General features: G+C 38.0%; 1 protein-coding gene across 1 annotated transcript in view; it reads right to left on the bottom strand.

The window, feature by feature from the left end:
• The window catches only part of ADGRV1 (adhesion G protein-coupled receptor V1), a 727941-nt gene that overhangs the window by 264678 nt on the left and 438647 nt on the right, over positions 1–24616 (bottom strand). The window contains exon 85 of the mRNA XM_036763404.1: positions 22178–22356. Within this exon, the coding sequence (XP_036619299.1) occupies positions 22178–22356 (179 nt within the window). The remainder of the gene's footprint in view (positions 1–22177; positions 22357–24616) is intronic.

Genomic DNA, 24616 nt, shown 5'->3' with positions numbered 1-24616 from the left:
AATAGGAAGCCTAACAGTGACAGTACTCACAGAACCTCAGAGTGACTCCCAGAACCCAGAGGATTGTCCTAGTGGCTGTTTTCTGAACACTTTGGCCATCAATGCAAGTGGGAGTTGGGGGAGGAGCCCTGAAAGGACTAATCCAGAAGAAGACAAGAATAATGAGATAAGAATGCTATATCAATTGTAAGATTATACGTTTCTGTGGTAATAATTTATTTCTATTCTCATTTATTTGATTCCCATAGTTACTAATGGGCGCAATAAGGCAGAGTAGTGTAGTGGAGAGCAAGTTGATCTTAGAGTCAAGAAAGCTTAACTTTAAGTCCTGCATCTGCTATATACTGGCTGTATGACCTTGGACATATATCACTTCCTTTCTCAGTGCCCCAGGTCTTCAAGACCAAAGGTTGCAATGTAGAAAGAACTACATTAGTAAAGAGATTTGGTAATCCCTCTACCAATGAAAAAATCAGTCTGGTCCAAGGAGAATGCACTAGAACATTATAAAACTACAAGAAATTAAGAATATGAAGAATTGACAAAAACATGGGAAGACTTATTTGAAGGGATACAGAATAAAGAAAGTAGTTCCACAAAAACAGAACTCATAATGATAAAAACAACATAAATAAGGATGACATTTAAAGGCAATATAACTCAGATCAAAGACAATGGACAATGCCAGTTCTGAAGGATTAAAATCAAAGCACATGACTTTTGGGTAATATGACTAACAAAATGGAGGGCCACATTTTTTTTTCCAATCCTCATGACTTCTCAAGTCTTTCCAAAGTGGGGATTATGCACAAAAGAAAGCAAATTTAACTGTCTGCACAGTCTAAGACACCAAGAACTGAAATGAGATTAAAATCCAAAAAACTAATAGTGAGAAGGCTAATCTCTAACCGCTAACTCACTCAGCACCCCCTTCTCAGCTTCACACCATATGGGCAGGACTGCACAAGCCAATCCACAGGCTTGCAACAGAACTAAACTCTACCCATCCCTTCTCCCAGTACCACAGGACAGCAAAAGGCAGAAACTTCTCTTGGCTGGGATAGCAGCATGGCAATGCTCTGTACTGCAGCAGAGCTCAGCCAGAGACAACTGAGGAACAGAAGGAACTGGGGCAAGATAGTTCACCAAGTCTTGCAAAGAGGTCAGCATTTAGCTCTGTCCCTCTAGAAGTCACTTAGGGCAGAAACTAAGGGTGGTGAACTATACAGATTGTCAGAAGAGAAGAAGGCCGATACAGCTTTGGTGTTTATCTCCAAGTGAGTCAGAAAGCAAACAGTAGCAGAAAATAAGGAAAAAAGATTGAAATGACCAAAAATCTTTTGAGGAAGAAAACTTACAGACTTCTAATGTAAACAAATAAAGCCACAGGGGAATATATAAATAACAAAAGAGAACATGGGCCCCATATCAACTAAAAGAGTTCAGATGTCTACAAAGTAAATAAAGCAAGACAAAGCAAAGTAAATCAATACCTGGCAAAGCAAAGGACCCTGTAGTTTCTCCAAAGAGCTTGAGACCACAGCAGAATGTTCCCAAATGGTTTAAAGGAGATATAAGAACTGTGAAATCAGAATTTATGGCCTGACCAGAAGAAATAACTAGCAGAATAGAAGAAAACCAAACGAAACTTGGTGTTGAGTCTCACCAAGGAAACAAAAAAAGAGAATGACTGACTGGGAATGCAAATATGCAAAACTGAAGGACATTCTGAAAGATAAGCAAAAGCAATTTTATTAAAAGAAAACATGATATCATGCAAGTAAAACATATTGATCTCAAAGACAGGATGTATAGAGACAATTTAGGATTGTAGGTCCCCTGAAAGAACACAGTAAGCCAAAAAAACCTGAAAACCGTAATGTAGAAAAAAAAAAAAAAGAAAACTTCTCAGAACTTCTGAACATGGAAAACAAAGTGTCAACTAAAATAATCCACATGTTGCAGGGATTATTCTATTAGGCACTGTACTTTGACTGTTGGGAAGGGATTTTATCAGGGTGGGGATGTTGTTTGTCTGTTGGGAAGTCTCTCTTGTACCAAAATAAAATGTAACCTCCTAAAACCTTAACCAGATAAGACTAATTGAGTTTTAGGCTGGGAAGGCCGTTAGAGATCAACATCCCTATTTCTCTCAAGGGTAACATATCATTCTTTTAGTCTCCCATGTCTGAATCTTCTACATTATCCTTGAATCCCCACTTTCTTTCCCTGTGCATATCCAATCAGTGGCCAAATATTGCAACTTCTACTTCTACAGAGGTGTTGAACTCTGCCGGCTGGCTTCAAGTTATATAATATGATATAACAAAGTAAGTTATAATATAGTTAATTAACATAGATAATGTTAATTTGTAGTTTTGTAATTCAACATGCAGCCAACTGGGATCCCCTTCTATTACAGTCTGCCGCTGCTGCAATACCTTTTCTCTATTCACACAGCTACTTGACGTTCACCTTATCATCATCATCATTCACCTGGAATCCTCACTGATCTCCTTGCCTCAGGTCTCTCTCCTTACTCCAATATGTCCTAATGCCACCAAAGTGTTTTTTACTTAAGTGCAGATCCGACCATTTCAACCCTCTACTCAAAAATCTCTAGTGACTTGAAAAACTTTTGCCTCTAAGATAAAATAAAAGTCTCTATGTTTAACTTTAAAAATCCTTTACAACCTGGCTCCAAACTATCTTTCCTGCCTCAGTGGACACCCAATTTCACATACCATACTCCAATTTCCAACCTCTCTCACCTTTGTACTGGCCACTGCCCACGCTGCAATGAACTCTTGCCTCACTTCTGCCTCATGGGACTACTGATCTTCCTTGACCCCAAGTACCATGTCCCATCTCTTTCAGAGAGTAATCATAAGGATAGTACGTTATGTAAGACACTAAAGTTAGCCTCTATTAATAAATAGGATGAAATACAATTATGCTTGATTTATGTTGTTTTCCAAATACTAGAGTCACACCCAAGTGACTCTGCCATGGGTAGGGAATAGATCACTTTGTTTAGCCAAGTAGGAAGTGTCCTCCTTGGAGTTAGGAAGACTTAGATTTTAATCCCTCCTCAGGCACTTATTAGCTGTGTTTTCCTGGCAAAATCACTTCACCTCTCTGAACCTTAGATTTCTCATCTGTAAAATGAAAAGTTTGGACTCAGTCATCTCTAATCTCTGATCCTATGAATATTTTATACCAGGGACCTCTAAAACAGTCTTTTTCCTCAGTAATATTAAAGTTACCAGGGGTAGAAACATTGAAGTAAGCAATTTTCTTCTAATTTTAATAGGTAACTAGGTAAGCACTGGAAATAGAGACACATGAAGCATAAAGAAATAAGTGGGAAACAACAGGAAATAGGGTCTGAATGGTAAAGAGAGATGCTGCTGGTACCCCATTTCATCTTGCTCATCTCATTAGCCTCTTTCAAAAGAAAAGTGGTGCATGCTTGCTCAACATTTATTTTTAGAGACTTTCTATTACAGGGTATTTTGTAATCTGACAACTCCTCTCATTTTGAAAGCCATGACAGGTTATAAAGCCACAAACTGCCAAATAGATTAGGACAGGAAAGAAATCAGTTATTTATAGAGGAAGTTCTGTTAAAGGAATTTCTAATGAAAAGGGACATGCTCATAAATATAAACAGTTCATCCAACAGGAAGCACAGCACCACTCAGGTCTTTCTGTGCCCTAGGAAGACTTTGTGGCAGGCTCTCCATGCCAGTTGTCATTCTTACTTCATATATGCTCTAGCAGCAAGGATTTGCTTTCTTTTTCTTCTTTAGCTCCGCAGAGAGTTCAGTTTAATAGGCACTAAATAAATGTTGCTGACTGGATCTTTATAAGCAGTAATGCTGAAATATGGAAAAAATAAATCTGGGAGACAGGAAACCTGAGTTCTAATTCTTGCTCTGCCACTCATTAGTATCAGTTTTTCATCAATAAAAGAAGTGAAGGAGGGGATTAGATATGTCCACCAATCAAACAATAATGGTTCTACTATTTGGCAATTACTGGCCTAAACAGCAAGGAAACAGATATGGTAGAAGAATCCTTATTTGTAAGAGCTTACTATAAGAGGAGAGACAAGTACATACAGAATAAATAGCAATAAATACAAAATAGTAGTAGGGAGATGAGAAAAGGGTTTGTGATTGATCTCAGCAGCCCCAACACATGTTAGTAGTATAAGTTCATGACTGCAACATACAATTTTCTATATGAATTTCAGACAATGGATTCAACAAGGGGGCAGCATGGCATAGTGGACAGATAGAGAGCTGGCCTCTGTTCAGGTTCCACATCTGACATATAAGCTGCATGACCACGGGCAAGTCACTGAACCTCATGGTACCCCAAGCAACTATCTAAGATAATAAGATGCAAAGAAAGTACATTGATAGAAGTGCTTTCCTTATCTGGGCATTTCCTCTATCAATGAAGTGACAGGTCCATTTCCACAGCTGGTGGCAGCTAGATGACTTAATGGATAAAATGCTGAACTTGGAGTGAGGAAGAGAAGTTCAATGCTAGTGCTTCCCTCTGAGATTATTTTGCCAGTTGATCCTGTATACAACTTTTTGGGTACATAGTCGTTTGCATGATGTTTCTCCCATTAGACTGTGAGCTCCTTGAGAGCTGAGACTGTTTTTGCCTTTCAGACTTATTCTTAGCACTTAGCACAGCATCTGACACATAATAGGTGACTAATAAATACTTGTTGACTTCAGAGCAATCAAAGGACTCTTCTTATATGGACTTTCAAGGGACTTTCCTCAGTTGCCAACAGCTTACAAAAGAGCAGGAAAGGAAGCTTTGCCAGATCCGTTATTTTTAACACCAGTACAACCAAGATTCATTTAGGAAATCTATCTGAAGCTTCAGTGCTATTGATTGTCCGTTGCAATCTTCTATTTGAGGGCTAGGGAATTCTACCAAGCATATTTATAGATATACTGGTCGAACCCAGGAATGCTTCTTTTACATTAATGCTGGAATAGTAAGTAAAGTGTTGGACTTAGAGTCAGAAGGTTTTTAATTCAAATTCTGCCTCAGGTATATTAGCTGTGTCACCCTGGGTGAGTCACATTCTCTCAGCCTCAGTTTCATCATCTATAAAAAGGTGATGATAATACACCATCCCATAGCCTTATTCTGAGGAGCAAGTAAGAAAAAATATGCAAAATGCTTTGCAAACTATAAAGTTCTATACAATGCTAACGATGATGATAATGTAAGGATTTTTCACTGTGTAAACACATGAAAGATACTGAGAGCATCATCTTCTAATTGGTTATGGGAATATATTATTGCACTCATTTCCAATAGGGAGAACACCCACTATTCTTTCCCCATTCCTTTTTATTTAAAAAAAACCTCATTTTTTTGGCTTCTAGATTCGATAAATATAAAATCATTTGCAAAATGAAGTCACGAGCTTTACATGGTTAACTTTTCCCACAGGTATCCTAATGCAGGTCAGATTTGTCCTCTACATCAATGACAGTTTTCCTAACACTGTTAGCAAAATTAGGTTATTTTCAGATGACTGAGCAATTTCTATAGTGGTTAATTCTGTCCAGGATCAGAGTTCTATGAATAGGTTATAATTAACATCTGCCAAAGGTGTTCAAAGTGAAATATGATGCTGAAGTACCAAACAATTAGAAATAGAATGATAACCAATTTTTCATCAATTATTTAAATATTTCATCATTAACAGACTAATTTTTGCCTTCAATAATTTGAGGATAGTATAATTAATTACCTATTATCAAACATCTATGCAGAAAGTGTTCAAAATAATGTTCACAAATTGTTTTTTTAATGCTATCCATCCCCAGGGAAAGAACTAACAGTATCTGAGTAAAGATTTAAGCATACTTTTTGCACTTTATTTTTCTTGAGGTTTTTTGCCTGTTTTTTTTCACAATATTACTATTATGGAAATGTTTTGCATGACTACACATATATAATCTATATCGAATTGTTGACTTCTCAATGGTGGGAGGATGGGAAGGGAGGAAGGGAGAGAATTTGCAACTCAAAGTTTTAAAAACGAATGTTAAAAATCATCATTACATGTAAATTGGGAAAAACAAAATACTAAATAAACAAAAAATAAATTGGTTTTTAACTGGTAAGTAAATTTTCTCTTAAAATATCTCAGAATATAGATGCTTTAAAATATTTTATCTGATTTGAATTAGATATTAAATACTCTTTTCTGCTAAATGTTGCATCGACATCTACACTTCTCTACCTGGTATTCAAGGCCCCATCTTACCTTTCTAATATAATTTACCCCTTTCCACGATAAGTCCCTGGTCCAGGAAAATTGTTTTACTCATCATCCCTAAAATACTGTTTGTACTTACCTGACTTCACAATTCATTTATGTTGGTCCATCAACCTGAAATAGCCTATCCATTTCTCTCTGAATGTCCAAATCATACCATTCCTTCAAGATTCAGTTCAAAGGCCAGCTCCTCTATGACTTCTTGGACCACCCCCGGGCTAAAGCACTCTCTCCCTCACCTAAACTCCTGTATAATTCACTTGGCAATTAGGCATGTGCTGCCTTGTAAATTCTCTACTGTCTCTACCTAGGACTGTTCTTTAAATGTCCTTATGGTTAATTTCTCCCAAGACTATTGTAATATCGCCAAAGAAGCTGTAAACTGCTTTACCACAGGAATAACAGCCAAGGTTTATTGCTTTGTATCTGTTAGTGCACCTAGCATGTGTTCAATAAATACTTGTTTATTTGATCTGTGGGTGAATTTGGCATAAGGAGACAAAAAGGTATCTTGGAAATCTTTGCAAAATTACATTTTTCCAGCTCCTATATTTTGGCATGTGCCATTATGTGAACAGAATGGAGGGTATTACAGTTTTGTGACAGAGAGAGAAGTAACGACAGTAGGACAGGGAGAAGCCATTACTAACTAATTCAATCCACTAACTTCATCCAGAAATAGTTTTTATACATGTGCAAGGAATTTTGCTAAGCACTGAGGCAAGACAGACAAAAACAATATAATATCTGCCTTCTAGAAGCTTACATTCTACTGAGGGGAAGATACAATATGTAAACAGATTGTTAAATAAAAGATGGAGGAAAATAACCGTCAAACACTGGTGGGGATCAGGAGGGGTTAATTGGGAGGTGGATCAGACCTGAGGCTTAAAAGAAGCTAAGGATTCCAGGAGCTGGAATTGCAAAGGAAACTCATCTCAGGAAGATAGCTTATGGGAAAAGGGGGTGGAATGCTGAGTTTGGGAAATAACTTACAGTCCAGTTGGCCTGGGATGTGGAGTATGGCAAATAGGGCTAAGTATGAAATAAGACTGGAAAGGTAATAGTGGAGTCAGATTGCAGAGTGCCAAAAAAGGGACCAGTATGACAGGTGTTGTGGAGGTAGAATCAACAGGATTGGAGAGCCTGCTGGATGTGGGGGTGGTGGAATGGCAGGGGGAAGGGTCTAGGATAACTCTGAGTTGATGAACCTGGGTGACAGAGACAATAGTTGTTCCCCTTAGGCCTTAAACACAATCTCACCAAGCACACACCTCAGCCTGGAATGTGGTCCTATCCTAGAGATTTGCTCTACCCGCATCCTGCTCTGGGATACTTCTCCCTGCCAACAGAATCCCCTCGGTACGTTCAGAGCTACTGCCCAAAGTCATCCTTCATTTATTCCAAGACCGATGGTTCTTGAGTATCCTTTGGAACCTCTTTATTCATCATCAGTGAATCAAGATAGAAGAGAAGAGTGATGAACCTTCCAGACCAACCCTTCAAGCGTGAATAAACTATTATATAGTGTTGGCCACTTGCTGAGATACCAACGTGTTCAAACATAAATTAGAGACCATGCAGTCCAATCTCTTATTTACACAGATGAGTAAATGGAGATCCAGAGAGATGAAGTGACATCTCGGGTCACTAGAGCCAGGATTTAAATCCAGATCCTTTGACTCAAAATCCATCTCTCTTATGTTGACTTTAGCATTGATACTCCAGCAAGTGTCATGGGAGAGCATTCAGAGTCAGTGGAAAAGCTTTCTCAGCCTTTACCCCAAATGAATCTCTGCCCAGAGGGCTGTTTTGAGAGCAACTATAGACCATAGTTTTAATTACCCACATGGTTAATATTCAACTCCTTCTATGAATCCCATCATATGAACCCCATCATATGAATCCCATCCGCTTAAGTCAGAAGATACCAGGGTATTGGAATACAGGATATTTCTTATGATGTCATCTTCTTCCAAGGCCTCTTCTTCCAGTACCACCTATGGCTAGTATTCTCACATTGTCATCTTCCCCAGGAGAGCCGGGCTATTTCTGAGTAAATCTCACAGGCTCTTACTCTTTCTCATCCATTCAACTTAGTCACAATGGGGTACAGACAGGAGAGAAAGGCATTAGGCTCTCTTTTTGCATTTTTTTTCTCCATCCTACTCAGATGACACTGACTTTTGCCCAAGGAGAGCCAGAGAAGGATAGAGAGGCCAGCTTGGAAAGCTAATCCTGTTTAACTCCCCAGAAAGAGCAATTCAGTTGGTTGTGAGACTCCTCCACTTTCATACCTGAATTTTGGTATCTAGCAGCCCAATGGAGGCATTCACAGTGACAGGTTTCAGATTTTGATACTTTGAAGTTTGACTTTATAGCATAGCCAATAAATTAAATGATCTACTTCATCAAGACTCTGGCCTTTATTTAAGCAGAGTGGTGTCCATTTACAAGATAAAAGGCACAATCTTTGAAAGACTGTCTAATGTTAGCATGAAATGCCCACGAGAACTACATCTTTCTTATCTTTTGATGAATTAAAACCCTGTCCATACTAACTTAAGGTATAATGTTCCAGCACAGAGATCCTTTGAGTCCATTTGGCTCAGTGACAATAAAGCAATAACAAATCTATATCATGTTTTTTTTCCTTTTCAGAGGGGAAAAAAGGAAAATAGATTCAATTTTAGGTGCTCTTGGGGCCATTCTCTCTCCTTATCATGGTATAAAGCTTCAATCTCAATTTTAAAATCCACTAGGGCATTGTTAATTTTGATTTGAATCATATATTCACTTAAGAGGCTGCCACTGTGTAGCAGAACTGGCTCTAGTGTCAGGAAGACCTGGGTTCAAGTTCTGCCTTGGACACATAATGGCTGTGTGACCCTCTCAGTACCTCAGGCAACTCTCTGAGACTATATATGAAAGTTTTGGAGCAGATGTGCTCCAAATGCAATGTGCATTAATAAACAACTTTGTACCCAGGACCGTACTCTATACCAATAAAATCACAGGTCCTCTCCCCCCAACCCCCGCATCTCCACCCCCTCAAAAAATCCAATTAGAAGGGATGTGAAGTTTCCTTCTTACCAGGTATTTAAGTATTTAATAAATACTGTAAAGTTTTGTTGGCCAGCACAAAGTTGTAGTTGTTGTCGTTGTTTGTCCTTTGTTCTAGAACAGGACCATGACGTTAGGGAGGTGATGCCACAGCATGCAAGTGAACTGAATTGGGGGAGGGCTGTGCAAAGTCATCAGCCTCACTCTCTCCTTCCCGGTCATCTGGGTCCAGTGGCCAGATATAGATCAGGACAACTGGAGAAGGTCCCTATGCAGTGGGAGACCTTGGCCTTTTTAAGCTAAGGTCTTCAATAGGTCTCGGTTTGACTGAGGCAGTGCACATTCAGTGATTAAGGCTAGGTAAGAATGAGGAGGAGAATGGCCTCCTTACCTACTCAAAAGAAACCCAATTTGGGAGAAGAAGACCCTCAGAGTTTGTGGCCAAAACAGAAACAATCGCCATTTACTTTCACTCCAAGGCAATCAGGGACCAAACAGTGATCAAGTGGGACTTGGCCTGGGACCTGCGGTTGGACAATCAATGGGAACGAGAGTGATTTGGGTTTAAAGTATCATCTTTAAGGGGAAAAAAGTTTCAGCAATCAATATTTACATTCTTTTAGGCACAGCACCAAAGTGCTCTGAAATGATACCTGTATGTGGACACATTTCCACATTAGTCATGTTGTGAAAGAAGAATCAGAACAAAAGGAAAAAACCATGAAAAAGAAAAAGCAAAAAACAACCAAAAAGTGAAAATAGTATGCTTTGATCTACATTCAGACTCCATAACTCTTTCTCTGGATGTGGTTAGCATTTTCTATCACAGGTCAAGCGAGAAGAGCTAGCAGTAGGCCTCCAGAACATTGAGTAGACCCTCTATGCAGAAGACATAGGAATCTATGGACAAGAATTTCTCAGGATAAGAAGAGGATGTATCACTTTACAGATGAGGAAACTGAGGCCCAATGAGGCTGAGAGACTTGCCCACTTGACCTGGACTTTAAACCCAGGTCTTCCTGACTCCAAGTCCAGAGCCCCATCCGCTGTTCAACGCTTCATCAAGGTAAGATTCATAGAGATTTATACCACTGGAGGGAGCACCGACATGGACAAAAATAGTCTGTTGGTGTAAGTCAATGTTTTGTTCTACCCGTCCCAATTAAAATTTGACATTTCATTAAAGCCAAGCCCAAATTAAGTACTGTATCTCTTACCAATTAACAAGTAAATTGAGGAGCATTTATTCGGTATTTACTATGTGCAAGACACTGGGCTAGGCTCTTTTATGAAAACTTGTTTATAATCCTGAGTAATTTTTCCCCTCTCCCAGTTATTACAGCATGTATAAGCTATGCCACACAAGCTAGTACTTAATTATATAGTCATTCTTATGATGTTTCCTGTGCTCTGAGCTACACTCTAGAGGGAGAAGATCTTCACCATACTTTTATTAATCCTTACTTTATCTGTAACTTTATCTTTTATTTATACCCATATCAAACCCTTCAAATATTCCCCTCCCACTACATAAACCCACTTAATCCATCACACCACCTGAACATAAAGCACAGAAGACCCAAGATCTCTGAGAGAGTATGGAGTAAATTAAGCTTTTTTGGCTCCCCCTGGCTTTAGAGAACTTTTCATTTTTTGATTAACTATAGAGTCAGCACCAGATCTTGAAGACTGGGTATGTGATATGTAGCAATGTAATCATTAGAACCAAATGTTGACTCAAGTTTACTATAATAGAATTTTATCTATGAAAAACAATGCAAAATGACATTTGAATGAGGTGTATCAGCATTCTGAAGGGATTGGCCTAATTACTCATTAGCCTGTGTGGTAAAATTAAGTGTGAGTTATGTATAAAGTCCAGATACTAAGTAAATGGCACACCTTCACAGGACCTAGCACAATGCTCTTTGCACATACCAGGTGCTCAAAAAATAGCTGTCACTTGACTGACTAGAGAAAGATAAAGTGAAAATAATTCTGAGGCCAGGTGGATGATTGATGTCAGACTGATTTTATGCTACTCCTCCTCATACACTTTAAGTTCTAGCATATTGTTCTCCTTGATGTTCCCATTTGTGTTCCAGTACCTAGTACAGTGCGCTGTAGATTATAAGTAACATCACAGTTACCAGAATTTTGGTACTTGAAGCAAGGGGTTGGGGGGTAGGGCAGGCAGGGCTAGAGAAAGACCTTAGACTGTGGTACACAAGCCCCATTATGGGAGAGGGTTTTGGACACTGTCTTGTACTAAAGAGACAAGATCTCAGGATGTAATGTGTGGGTGGAGGCAGCCCCTAGGGAGGAAGCTAGGGAAACTGCTAGGAAAGAAAGCAAGGCAGGGCTAAACCCAGAAGGGGGTGTGGGAAGGCCTTGGGATCTCACCTTAGCCAGTGTGCACCAACTACTGCCGATCTCAGGCATCACACCATGAAAAGAATGCGCAGGGCTCAAGTTCCAAAATACAAAGTGAGACTCAGAGAATAAGTTCCCTTGGTCAGGTACAGTCATGCCAGAAGGTGAGGTCTGTTTTCCACAGACTCCACTTTGAAGAGGCACAGTGAGGTAGGAAGTAGTCAGGGAAAATAGTAGTAAGATAAGGCAGGTACTAGAAAAAACAGCAATGGGACCCTGGCCATAACAAAGTGGGACCAAATGAGGCAGGAGGGACAATATGATGGCCTGGTGCAGGGACACAAGAAGTCTACAGGAACTGGGTTAGAGAATAGTATAGCTGCCACAGGGAGGAAACCTGTCACTGGGATGTCAGGTACCTGGGACAAGTCTCTATCACTCCACTCTAATCACAACTCTGACGGAAGTTAATAAATGCTTGTTGAATTGTATTAGACAGTAATGACCTTGTCTCTACTCTTTTTTTGTATTATCCACGATGAATGGAGCAATGTTTATTATTCAGCAGCTGCTTAATATATATAATTATTGGCAAACTTTGGAAGCTTATGTCTCCTAGCAAAAAAGCTACCAATCTGGCCAAAATATATTTTGCCTCTTCACCCAGCACTACTACTATTATTTACCTGTAAAGCACAGTATCTTTTAAAAATCATCCTAGGTGGTATGAAGATAAAAGCTGATTTTTTTAACATTACTTACAAAAATACAGATGGATTTGCCTAAGTCCTTAAAATAATTCTAAAACACAGAGCCTGTGTTTTAAAAAAGAGCCACTGATTTATTATTTGAAAATAATATTTCAAATGACTAATTTCCTAGGGTCTAAATTCTTTTCCTATGCTGTGGTAATCTGGGAGGTATATGGACAATTTCATGCCAACAAGGTAACAGATGGCATGTAGGGTATTTTTTTTTGCACGAGGGAATGCAGGGGAATGGGGGTTTAGTGACTTGCCCAAGGTCACACAGCTAGTAAGTGTGTCAAGTGTCTGAGGCCAGATTTGAACTCAGGTGCTCCAGACTCCAGGACCGGTGCTCTACTCACTGCACCACCTAGCTGCCCCCATGTTAGGGTATTATTGATATTGATATAAGCACTCACCAGGTGTACCCTTCTTCTTGTCTACTAATTATTGGACTTCCCAATTATTGGAATTCCCAAGTTCAGACTTCCCAGAGGCTGATGAAGTTTACCTAAATCAACCACAAGATTTGGAAACTGACCTTTTTTCCCCTGCATATTTATTTTTTGGGTAACATTCCTTCCTGAATACATCCCTTCCTCATTCCCTACTCTGGAAGCAGTCATTCCTTCTAACAAAACAAAACAAAACAAAACAAACAAAAAACAAAAGAAAAAATTCAGCTCATCAAAATCAGCCAGGCTCAATGACTGTGCCTGAAAGTCAACGGAATATTCCATGGCCATGGAAAAGTTCCCTACTGTTGCAAAGAAGGGAGGAAGAGCCTTTTCTCAGGATCCAAATTTGGCCATTAAAATTGGATCATTCTGTGTTTCGTCGTATTGTTGTTCTTTCTGTTTACATTGATGTGGCCATTGTACCTGTCATTTCGCAAGTACTGAACTGAATTCCAAGTTAACAGATAATCAAAATAAGGGTCAGGGACAGTTTTGGCTATTGTTTCCTTTTTATTTTTATTAATATGTGGAATTCCTAATGAGGAAACATCTTCTACCAGTGCAAATCAGTGCCAGTTCTACAATTTAGTCTTACAGATTGCTTGCAGCACTGAGATGTTAAGTGATTTGTCCAGGGTCATACGGTCAGTATAGGTCAGAGGTAGCCCTTAAACAGGCATTTTCAGATTCCAAGACATGTTCTCTCTCTATGCCATGCTGCCTGTGGGAAAAGCACTAGATTTGGAACCAGAGGACCTCATTTCTGTTACTGTGTGACTTAGAGAGACTCATTTAGCTTCTCTGTATATTAGTTTCTCATCCCCAAGATAAGAGGAATGGCTAGATGACCTCTTTTCCAGGTCTAAAGCTATGATTCTATGACCTGAATATGTTAAAAAAATGAAAATTCTCCTACCAGAGAATATATGCAGGAATTTAAGAACCTAGCTAGGGAGAGAAGACATTAAAAAGTGAGGCCTTCTTTGCCCTAATAAGCTTGTTTTAAAAATTAAACAAGAGGAGATGAGAGTTGCTTATCTTGGTAAGGTTACTTAACATTACTTTTATATGAAAACAGGTGGCCAAAACAGATACCTCAGATTCAGGTTGGAATGGACATTTTCTGAATTACGCTGGTAATTTTCCATTTTCTCCCCTTCAACTATGAAGACTAGCCTATATATGCTCATAGGTACTATGATTCTTAACTAACTTCCATATATACACATGTACATATATATACATATACTCACACACATATATACATACATACACATAAATACACACACACATAAATATAATTTTATTATCTGGATTTACAGGTAGGATGAAAAGGTGGGCAGAGGTATACGGGGGGAGACTGTATGCTGGTCTGAACTTTACTGCTGAAGTAAATGCGAACTTTATCGCTTTCTATTTTAATGAAAAAAAGATTCTTCAGAGGAAGCTATTAATGAAAATAAATAAGTAAAAATGTAAAAAAAAGCAATAATTGAGTCCATGGTTTGGAAAAAATACTGATTTTGAGTCAGACAACCCAAGTTAAAATTCTGGCCCTGCCCTTTAATATCTTGACCTTGGACAAGTCACTTAACTTTACCAAGCCTTAATGAATATATTTAAAATAAAGAGGTTGTATAAGATGACCTTTATGATCCTTTCTAGTTCTGAATCGATCATCTAATAATCCTGTGAAATAAGGATATTACTGGTGTTTTAACCCTGCCCCCCTCAACTTGTATAATTTTCTTGGTGAAATGCAATTAAGTGGGTAGTCAATATAAACATTTTTCCAAAACCACCATGCAATTCTTTTACCTTGGCTTATACCTATCTTTATCATACATTTGTTGCTCTGAATAATCTGACAAGGTCTAACACCCATTAATTAGGAAATGGCATCAGTAGTACATATGGGACATGTTATCATAAACTCAGTAAGTACAGCTGACTATTAATACCTTTCCTAGCCCTACAAAGTATGTGTTTATGCATTTAGGAACTATTACGACAAAACTGTTCACTAAAAGAGAAATTATTACCACTGGGTAGCCACTGCAGGTGGGCCATTATTTCACAATGACTGCAAGTCCTGGATTGACTCTCCTTGTAGAAATGTTAAGCTTTTCAAACCCTGGTGTTTGAATTTTTATTAGGGAGAGGTTTCAAATGCAATCCTCATATTGATAATATTTAGATTTAAATCTGCATGAAGGTGATAATTAACATCCCAATATTAGAACTAGGGTTTGAATGAAGGATAGAATCTGTTCCTTTAGCCTGTTTACAAAGCCAGACATTTTCATTTTTAAAAAAATTATTTTATTTTTCATTTATGAAATAAAACAAGCATTTCCATAAAAGAAAAACAAAAGATGATTGCATATGAAACTGCAAATCTATTATGATAACTTACCATTCCTTTAAAATATATAATAAAGTTATCATACAACTTTTTTTATCCCTTCGACCCTAGAGATGGCAACCATTAGACGTATATTATATTAGACGTATATTATATTATACATATATATATGTATACACATACATATATATGAAAAAAACATTCTATACATATTTCTATATATTAGTTCTTTCTCTGGATGCAGATAGCATCTTCCTTCACAGGTCTTTTGTAGTTAATTTGGGTAATTAAATAGCCAAAATGACTTAGTCACTCAAAGTTGTTCACAAAACAATATTACTGTTACCATACACAGCGGGATTTATACCAGGAATGCAAGGAAGGTTTGACATGAAGAAAACCAACAACATAACTGATCATATCAGTAATAAAAGTTTTTTAAATCATATTGTTATATCAACATATGCAGAAAAAACTTTTGATAAAGTATGACAATCATTTGTATTTAAAAAATTGAAAGTAAAGGTATAAATGGATTTTTACTTAAATTGATAAAAAGCATTTACCTAAAACCATCAGCAAGCATTATTTGTAATAGGGATAAGTTAGAAGCCTTCCCAGTAATATCAGGTGTGAAACAAGGATGTCCACTGTCATTACTATTATTCAATATAGTACTGGAAATCCTAGCAATGGCAATAAGAGAACAAAAAAAATAGAAGGAATCAGAATATGGAAGGAGGTAATAAACTATCTCTTTACAGATGATACGATGATATACTTAAAAATCCCAAAGACTCAACTATAAAATTAGTTGAAACAATTAATAATTTTATCAAAGTAGTAGGAAATAAAGTAAATCCACATAAATCATCAGCATCCCTATATATCACAGACTTAATTTCATGGGAATATCTTAGGTATTCCCTCCCTGGAAGCAGAGGAAGGAGTAACCGATCAATAAAGTTTGGCATCTATTGATTTGATAATTCTGTGACATCAAAATTTTGCAAAGATGATTATAAATGTATTTGGTACTTTAGCAATTATAATTTTGCCCTAGGCTTAGATTCTCCTGCTAAAAACACAAGAAATATAAGTATTTTAAGAGTAATGTATTAAAATACATTTTTGCTTTATTTACTACACGAAACTTAAATACTCTGAAGAATCCAACTATAAATTACTTCACTTTTTAAAAAAGCTTTTTTAGTATCATTATGGACATGATTTAATCCAAGTAACATCATTCACTCATACTTATTCAGTGGCCAGTGAATACACCTGGGGCTTAAATACCAGCCAAGTAGTCTATGAATTTTGGGAAATGCTTCCTTCTTCTCCTCTCTACCTTTTTGCCCCACCACTCTCCCCACACTAAAAAAGGAGAAAAATCCCTCTCTCTTAGGTACTGTTGCTTGCTTGTTTTTGTATGTATGAAAATGAAAGAGGGCCCTTTTTAAAGATTTCAATTGGCACCTCCGAAGCTTGGAACGCAATGCTAAAAGAATATGATCGTAGTATTCTAGGAAACTAGCATATAAACAAATGATATGTGCACTAAAACTTTCTCAAAATACTAATAGGGACTGCACCTGCTACTGAACCAATACAGGGAACTCCCAGATGAGAAAACCCATTCTATCAATGAGGGCTGATATCTTTTCTATAATTTATGGTCCTAAACAGTTGCCTAGAGAATTGAAAGATTGTGACTTGCCCAGAGTCACATAGCCAGCAGGTATCAGTGGAAGAACTTGAACTGACTCTGAGACCAGCTCTCTATTCACAACACTGTCCTCAATAGTATTAACAACAGGGCAAAATTCTGTTTAAAGTCACTTTTTGGACTCCACCAAAATAAATGTAGCTACTAGGGTGGCAAAAGCACCACCTGGGAGGTACATTTCTTCTTAAATGGTCTGCTTGCTTCCACTCTCTCTCCTCTGCACTTTATCCTCCACTCAGGTACCAAAATAATCCCCCTCACCTCAGGGTCTGCCCATGTGGTGGCAATATGTTTTAGTGGAAAAGTACTAGATTTGGAAAGACAGTACTTGGGTTATAATTTTGGCTCTATTACATACTACCTCTGCGGCTTTGGTCAATCACTTCACCTCCGTGGGAGTGTTTCCTCAGCTGTACGATGAATGGATGACCTCTAGGATATCATGTCAATGAATCAATCTCCTGCTCAAGAATTTTCAGCGGCTCCCTATTTCTTCACACACACACACACACACACACACACACACACACACACACACACACACATTCCTCATAGCATTGGAAGTTTTTCACAACCTGGATATACCTTTTTAGATTTATTTCACATTACTATCCTTCAAGTCAAACAGAACTTGGAGTTTCATTTCCTGGCATCTTTGCGTGAGTTAGACCCACTGCCTAGAATTTCATCCCTCTTCATCTCCACTTCTTCCAAACCTGAGCTTCCTCTAAGATCCGGCTCAGGTTCCACCTCTTACTGGAAGCTTTAGTTGATCTTCCTAGTTGCTAGGGATTCATTCCTCTCCTCAGTAACAGTGTATTTATATGCATCTGTTTATGCTACATTCTATTGTGATAGAATGTGAGCTTCTTGTTGGCAGAGACCACTTTTCTTTTTCACTGTATAGAAAGATCTTAGCAAAATGCTTTAAAATAATAGTTGATTAATAAGTGCTTATTAAATTGAACTGAATCATAGGATTTAGAGACAGAGGAAACCCCTGGGACCATCCAATTGAGAGGTATCAAATGCGTAGCATGCAGGGGCACTGAGGCCCTCAACAATACCTGAGTGAAGACTAAACCTAATTAAAATGTAATGGGAAACTATCAAACAAAATAAATAAAAATAAATTAGAATAAAGATAATGTGAACGTATGGTTTTCTAAGCCAATATGTGGCTGGGTATCGTTATACGTGGTTTCATGGTCTCCTGTTTTTATTTGAGTTTGACATCTCTGGTGTAGTCCAACCTCCTCATTACATAGCTAAGGAAACTGAGGTCTAAAAGGGTACAATGACTTTCCCAAAGTAACTTGTGGTAACAGAGGCAGGATTTGAATTCAAGTCCTGATTCTAAATATGTAGCAATATATATACATATATATGTATATATAATATATTCTAAATATATAGCAAGACTCCAAGATTTAGAAGAAAAGAAAATTTTAGACCTGGACCCTAAAGATTATCTTTTCCAAACTCCTGATTTTACAGATGAGGAAACTAGGGGTCCAAAAGCTTGAATGATTGATCCAAAGTCGCATAGCTCATTAATGGCAGAATTCCCTGATTCTTAAGCGAGTATTATTTCTACCATCTGATACATATAGGTGTATGTGAATATTTTTGCCAGGGCAATATACATTTACTTTTGTACCTAGGCTGAATAGCAGGGGATCGAGGATGCAGTAGAGGGGAAAGAAGCATCTAAATCCAACAGTCTACAGGTTACAGAAGAGAGAGGACACATGTTGGAATCAAGGAAGCAGAGGGAACATACTCTGGGGCAGTTCTGGAACTGCGGTGTCCTTGTAAAGGTTTAACAACTGATTCTGGTGGTGGTGGTGGGAATGTACCTAGGAAATACTTTTAAGTTTAATCTTCATTATTAACACTTAAGTCTAAACGATCAAGAAACAATAATTCAAGCCCTGATTTGTAGCATTTGCCAATATCCAAGGGAGTAAATGCCCACATTGAAAATTTAATAATCAGCTGGTATGAGCCAGCTCTAGCATACCGGAATTGAAACCCTCTAAATTTTCCACCATGGGTAAAAGTCCTGATAGTCCTATCCCAGTTATTGGCTCTGGTGCTTACTTATAGCAATCAAGCACCTAACATTTTCTGGAGCCTGGACTAGATGTGTTATACAGGGTGTTCTCAAAAGTCTCAGTGAAGTTTTAAGCAATAAAGCTTAGAAATAGCATATAATAATACCTTGAATTTATGCAGTGCTTTTAGTTTGAGTTTTTTCACATCTTTTAACTGATATTATTCTCATGATAACCCAGTGGTTAAGAGTTCTGATTTTGAAGGGCTTCTTTGTGAGTGGAGTTTTAACAAAGCTATAATTAAGAAGATCCAGGGCCTTAACAAATACTCTTGAAAATAGAGTTGTCATGGATAAGTCAGAGGTGTGATAATCTATTCAGACATATTTAACTTAGTGGCTGCTTCAAAGTTCCTACAGTCTGGGTTACATCAGGAGTATTTTGTTCAGTTTTGCAGACAGGATAAAACACAGAAAAGTCCTGGGTGCTCAGAGAAAGGCATCCAGGATGCTTAAAAGGCTGGAGAGATCAAGCAAGCTGTGTGAAGAGAGCTAAAGGAACTGGGGGCATTATGGCCTAGAGAACTGTTGTCTTAGGGGCGAAGTGACATAGGTCCCTTGAAGTCTCTGGAGGGGCATCACAGTGTGCCTGGACCTAAAGAGGAAAATCTGCAAAAGTAGATTCAGTCTTGATGTTAGGAAAAATTTCCCATCAGGGCTTTCCAAAAGTAGAATGGGAGGTTTCAGGAGGTAGCACGTTTCCCTTCACTAGGGGTTTTCAAGTAGAAACCAAATGATAACTTAGCAACAAAGCACGGAAAGGATTCTTAGACTGGTACAGTTTGAACCAGATAGCCTGTGAGGTTCTTTGTAAATTGGAGATTCTCTGATTCAGTGATAAGGTCCTGTGTACATATCTGTAAAATCTCTGTCTCTCTCTGTCTCTGTCATATCTTGAAATAATCTGTCAATGACAGATTATATATATATATATGAAATATATGTATATATTATATATATACATACATATACACACACACACATATATATATAGAGAGAGAGAATCTATATCTCTCTATATAATTAGTAACTACTATAGTCAATCCTCAACTTTCATGGAGGTAATGTTCCAAGAAAATGGTATTAAGTCAAAAATACAAATGTTAATATATTGAACCTATGAGAAATAGGAGATTAGGTTCCAACAACCACCAAAAATGTAATATTTCATCAGAGATTGCTGAAAATATACTTTTCTGCATATAATTCTTTATAACAAAATATTTGATTCTGTTAATATGCCCAGTAACCATGAAATAACTCATAAAATACTGTAGACAAAATAAAACTGGTAACATACAAAACATTTTTTCTCTCTAGTATCCCTGAAATTCTGTGACCTTTCATGCTAACAACTCAATATAAAAATACACACACACACACATTGATTTCAGACAATAGTTACTTTTCATAACAAATTAAATCTACAGCATCATAAATACTGTACATTATTAACTTGAATCCTACTTTCTACTGTGTCAGATGGTGGCATGAGGATGTTATATTGTATACTGTACTACTATAAACTTCTCTATTTTTGTTGCCCTCTGAAAACCAAGAAGGTTGCTGGAGTTTTAGTAGCTGCTGTCGTGAGATGTCAAGACCGGCAACGTGTCAACCTCACCTGCAACCCTCTGTCTTTCATGGCTGGTAGAGGGCATTTGAGATCATGAAGGACATAGTTGCTTGAAATAATTTGTTAGCAACTTCTACTTCTTGCCATTTGAGATCCTTACGGTTCTCCAGGCCAACAGTGAGGCTGCGGACATTCTGGTAAAAAGTTTATCTCACACCTTTGTTTTCTCCCTAAGCCTCATCACTTGACTTTATACCCTTAGGCTTAGAGTCATACATACATACACTCTGGGGCCATAATTACAACACAAAATTAGAGTTTTTTAAAGGCAAATAATGAAAATATGCAACAAATGCATGGGGAACTCTTTGTAACAGTGGGGTGAACAAGACTTGTGAAGTGCCTAATAGGATACCAATTACTCCACACACTTGTGTGCATTATTTTATCTACTATCCATAGCTGCAAATGTGTGCAGCTGCCAACACAAAAATGAAAATGAGGTTACTAATAAAACCATATGAATGTTTAAAGTCACAAAAGTTAAAGATGTGAATACTGAGGTTGACTGTATGTATGTGTGTATATTCCAGTATATATTAGTATGTATTACATATATAGTATATATTATGCATAATGTTATATATTATATATGGTATGTATCACATAATACATATATGTATTATACATATTCCAGTATGTATTATATATAACATGAGACACGTATGTCTATATAATGAATACATGTATATATTGTAGACCAATACTGAGCGCATATGTGCACATTGCACGTACCACATATGCGTTCATACTGAACATGTGTGCATATATCTATGTGTGTATATGCACCTGTGTATATATTAAACAGGACTAGTCCTTCACCAAACTGGAGGTAGGCCATTTTTATCTTGGATATCCTCACATGTTTTTTTCTTGCTTTCTCTCTCTATCCTCCCCAAAACTCCACCACCTCTCCCACCCAGTGCACTAATGTCCCCACTGGTATCCTACGTGGAGCTTGTCCCATGCTCCAAAAATATTCTCTTGTCTTTTGGGAGCAAAACGTTTTCATTCAAGCATCTCAATCCCAGCTAACTGCCATTGCTTCCCTCCATCTGATAAACACATTTACACTAATGTAGTTATAACTTACAACAACCGAATTTGCTACTCCTGCCCCAACCATTAGTATATTTGAATGGGAATTTAGGGAGACAATGTTTTAGCAGAAAAGAACAAATCTCTAAATAGTAGATTTTGCCAAACCTTGGCAAGCAGGCAAGTCCTGTTTTGAGGCAGGAAGGAAAGGGCATCCTCAAATTTCACCATCAAGGCAACGATGAAGCCATGAATGCAGAAAATACCCCCCACCCCTTCAATAAATAACCATTCAATAACCCAACATGTTTCCTTTAGAAGTACTTACAGGTCACCATGGACAAGGCCGTAGATCTGGGATATGCTCTGGTGATAGATCCCTCGTAGGACAATTAAGAGTAAAATCACCACAAAAGCTGGAAGCCCCCAGCTCAGAATGAAAAACAGGAGATAGCGTCGCTCTGTGTGCTCATCGTTCATGACGAGGACATACCAGAAGTTCACAGCCTAGAGAGGGAAACAGACAACACGTTGGTTTTTGTACTAACAGGGAGCACATCTTTGCCAGGCTTCACTGCAAATAGCAACCTGCTAGAGAAATAGGGGGCAGTATGTGTACTAAATTCTATTTTAACATGCATTTCATGGTCCTTTGATTAATTGGATTACATTTGGTAATACCTCATCCATCTACTTTGTATTTTGCTAGGCAGAGTGGATGAAACAAAGATATAAAAAGATAAGATCAGAAAAAAAGAGGTTCAGAAAGGGACACAAGCAAGTGATTTTGTTATGCCTGTTTTAGTCATATGTAATCCTCTTTGTTCTGTCCTTTGAATATTGAAATTTTCATGTTTGTTGACTACTTAAGTTCATAATAACAAAGAAAATTTAAATTAAAAAAGATACAGTATCCATCCTTTTTCTAAAAATGCCCTGTCCTCCATGGTCTCACTTTTATACCTCTCTAATATTCTAAGGGCTTTACAAGACTTTTCACATATGCAAGGAAAGCCTGCGGTCAGAGGCATAAGGAAGATATCACAACGCTCTTCACTTTCTGACTCTCCAATGGGCTTAACATGTATTGTTGTATAGTGTACAAAAAAGCTAACCCAGTTAATGCTGTATTACTGTAAGTTCCATGAAATCAGGAGCCTTTGCCTTCCACAATTCTCTGTACATGTTAAATACCTAAGAAATACCCCTTATTGTTATTCTAAGAGCTAAATTGTGCAAGATCACAGCCAGATGTCATAAAATATCTTAGGTTTGCTAAACTGTTATGCCTGAACCCTTCTCAAGCACCAGCTGAAGTGAATTAACTTGAATTGAACTGAATCGAGAAAGAGCTCCCTCTCATCCCCATTTCCTAAGCCTTCATATTACTTTCTGATTCCTTCTTCCCTTTAAGGTCACCCTTAATGTTCATTTTAACTTGATTTTACCTATATAAAAATGTAAAGTTTTTTTCATTTTTATACAGGTGTTTCAGTAGGCCTTGCCTTTTCAGTATGTCTTCCCCAAGCTAGGAAGAGCTAGAACAGAGCAGAAACTTGGGCCACAGGATCAACCTGGCAGAGGACAGAGCATAACCTGCCAGAATGAAGCATTGGGGAGGGCTCAGATATTTATTTTTTTCCACTCACTTTTGGGGGGTGGGGAAAGGAGAAATTAAGGGAAAGATAAATTATGATTTGCCCTAGGCTCTGCCAGAAGTCAGCAAAGTAGCAGCCGGGGCCAAATCTGGGCTGGCTGCCTGCTTCTACAGGTCCTGCTAAACTTGTTTTTTACATTTTAAAATAAAGTTTTATTGTATTTAAAAATGCAAAAACCATTCTTAGTTTGAGGGCTATACAAAAGCAGGCAGCAGGTTGGATTTGGCCCTCTGCAGTTTGCTGGCCCTTGCTCTACATTCTCCTAAGAATGACTCTGGTCTTCTCAGTTAAGAATAACCCAGACTGACAAAACACTTTAAATTTTACAAAGTACTTTTTTCATAGCATCTTCATAAGGTAAATAGTGCTAGTATTATCCCCGCTTAACAGAGACAAAACTGAAGTTTGGGTAGCTCATCACTTAGCTAGTAAGAATCAGTATCAGGATTTCTACTAGGTGTGGGAAAAAAAAACCATCTGGTTAAACTAACGTAATCCATACTAACATGGTAAATGACTGTCTCTTCCTATACTTCACCCAAGTATCCTTTGAGTCTCTTTATCATTCACTGAAATGATCAGACAGAAGGAGTTTGGAGACCCTGTTGGGCAGTTGGAGTCCTTAAATTCCGACCCTTATTCTCCTGTTGCTACAGGTAATATTAGCCAAGGGAGTGGAAAGAATAGTTAAATCCTCCCCAGGGCTTCCTCCTGGCTAGCTATACTCTGTCCTGAGCCAAACTGATCCTGTGGCCTAAGTTTCCGCTCTGTCCCGACTCTTCACACCTTGTGGAAGACACCTTGAAAAAGTCCCAGGCCTACGGAAACTCTTGGCTACAGTTGACTACTTGTTAACTGAACTGAATTTAATAAGCATTTATTATATGTGTACTATATTATAAGCCTTTGGTTAGCTGTGGGGGATACAAAAACCCAAATTTAAAAATTTCTTGCCCTCAAGGAGCTCCCCTACAAGGAGAAAACCGGTGGTAGAGTGGAAAGAGCACTGACTTTAAAGTCAGAGAACCTGGGTTCAAATCCCACTTGGGATGCTTGCTATCCATGTGATCTTGAGCAAGTAGCTTAATCTCTGTAAGCCAGCTTTTCTA

This window comes from Trichosurus vulpecula, chromosome 1 (assembly GCF_011100635.1).
Source record: "Trichosurus vulpecula isolate mTriVul1 chromosome 1, mTriVul1.pri, whole genome shotgun sequence".
In the NCBI taxonomy this organism is placed as follows: Eukaryota; Metazoa; Chordata; class Mammalia; order Diprotodontia; family Phalangeridae; genus Trichosurus; species Trichosurus vulpecula.
Note: the sequence above shows the minus strand (reverse complement) of the source record. Positions and strands in the feature narration are given on the sequence as shown.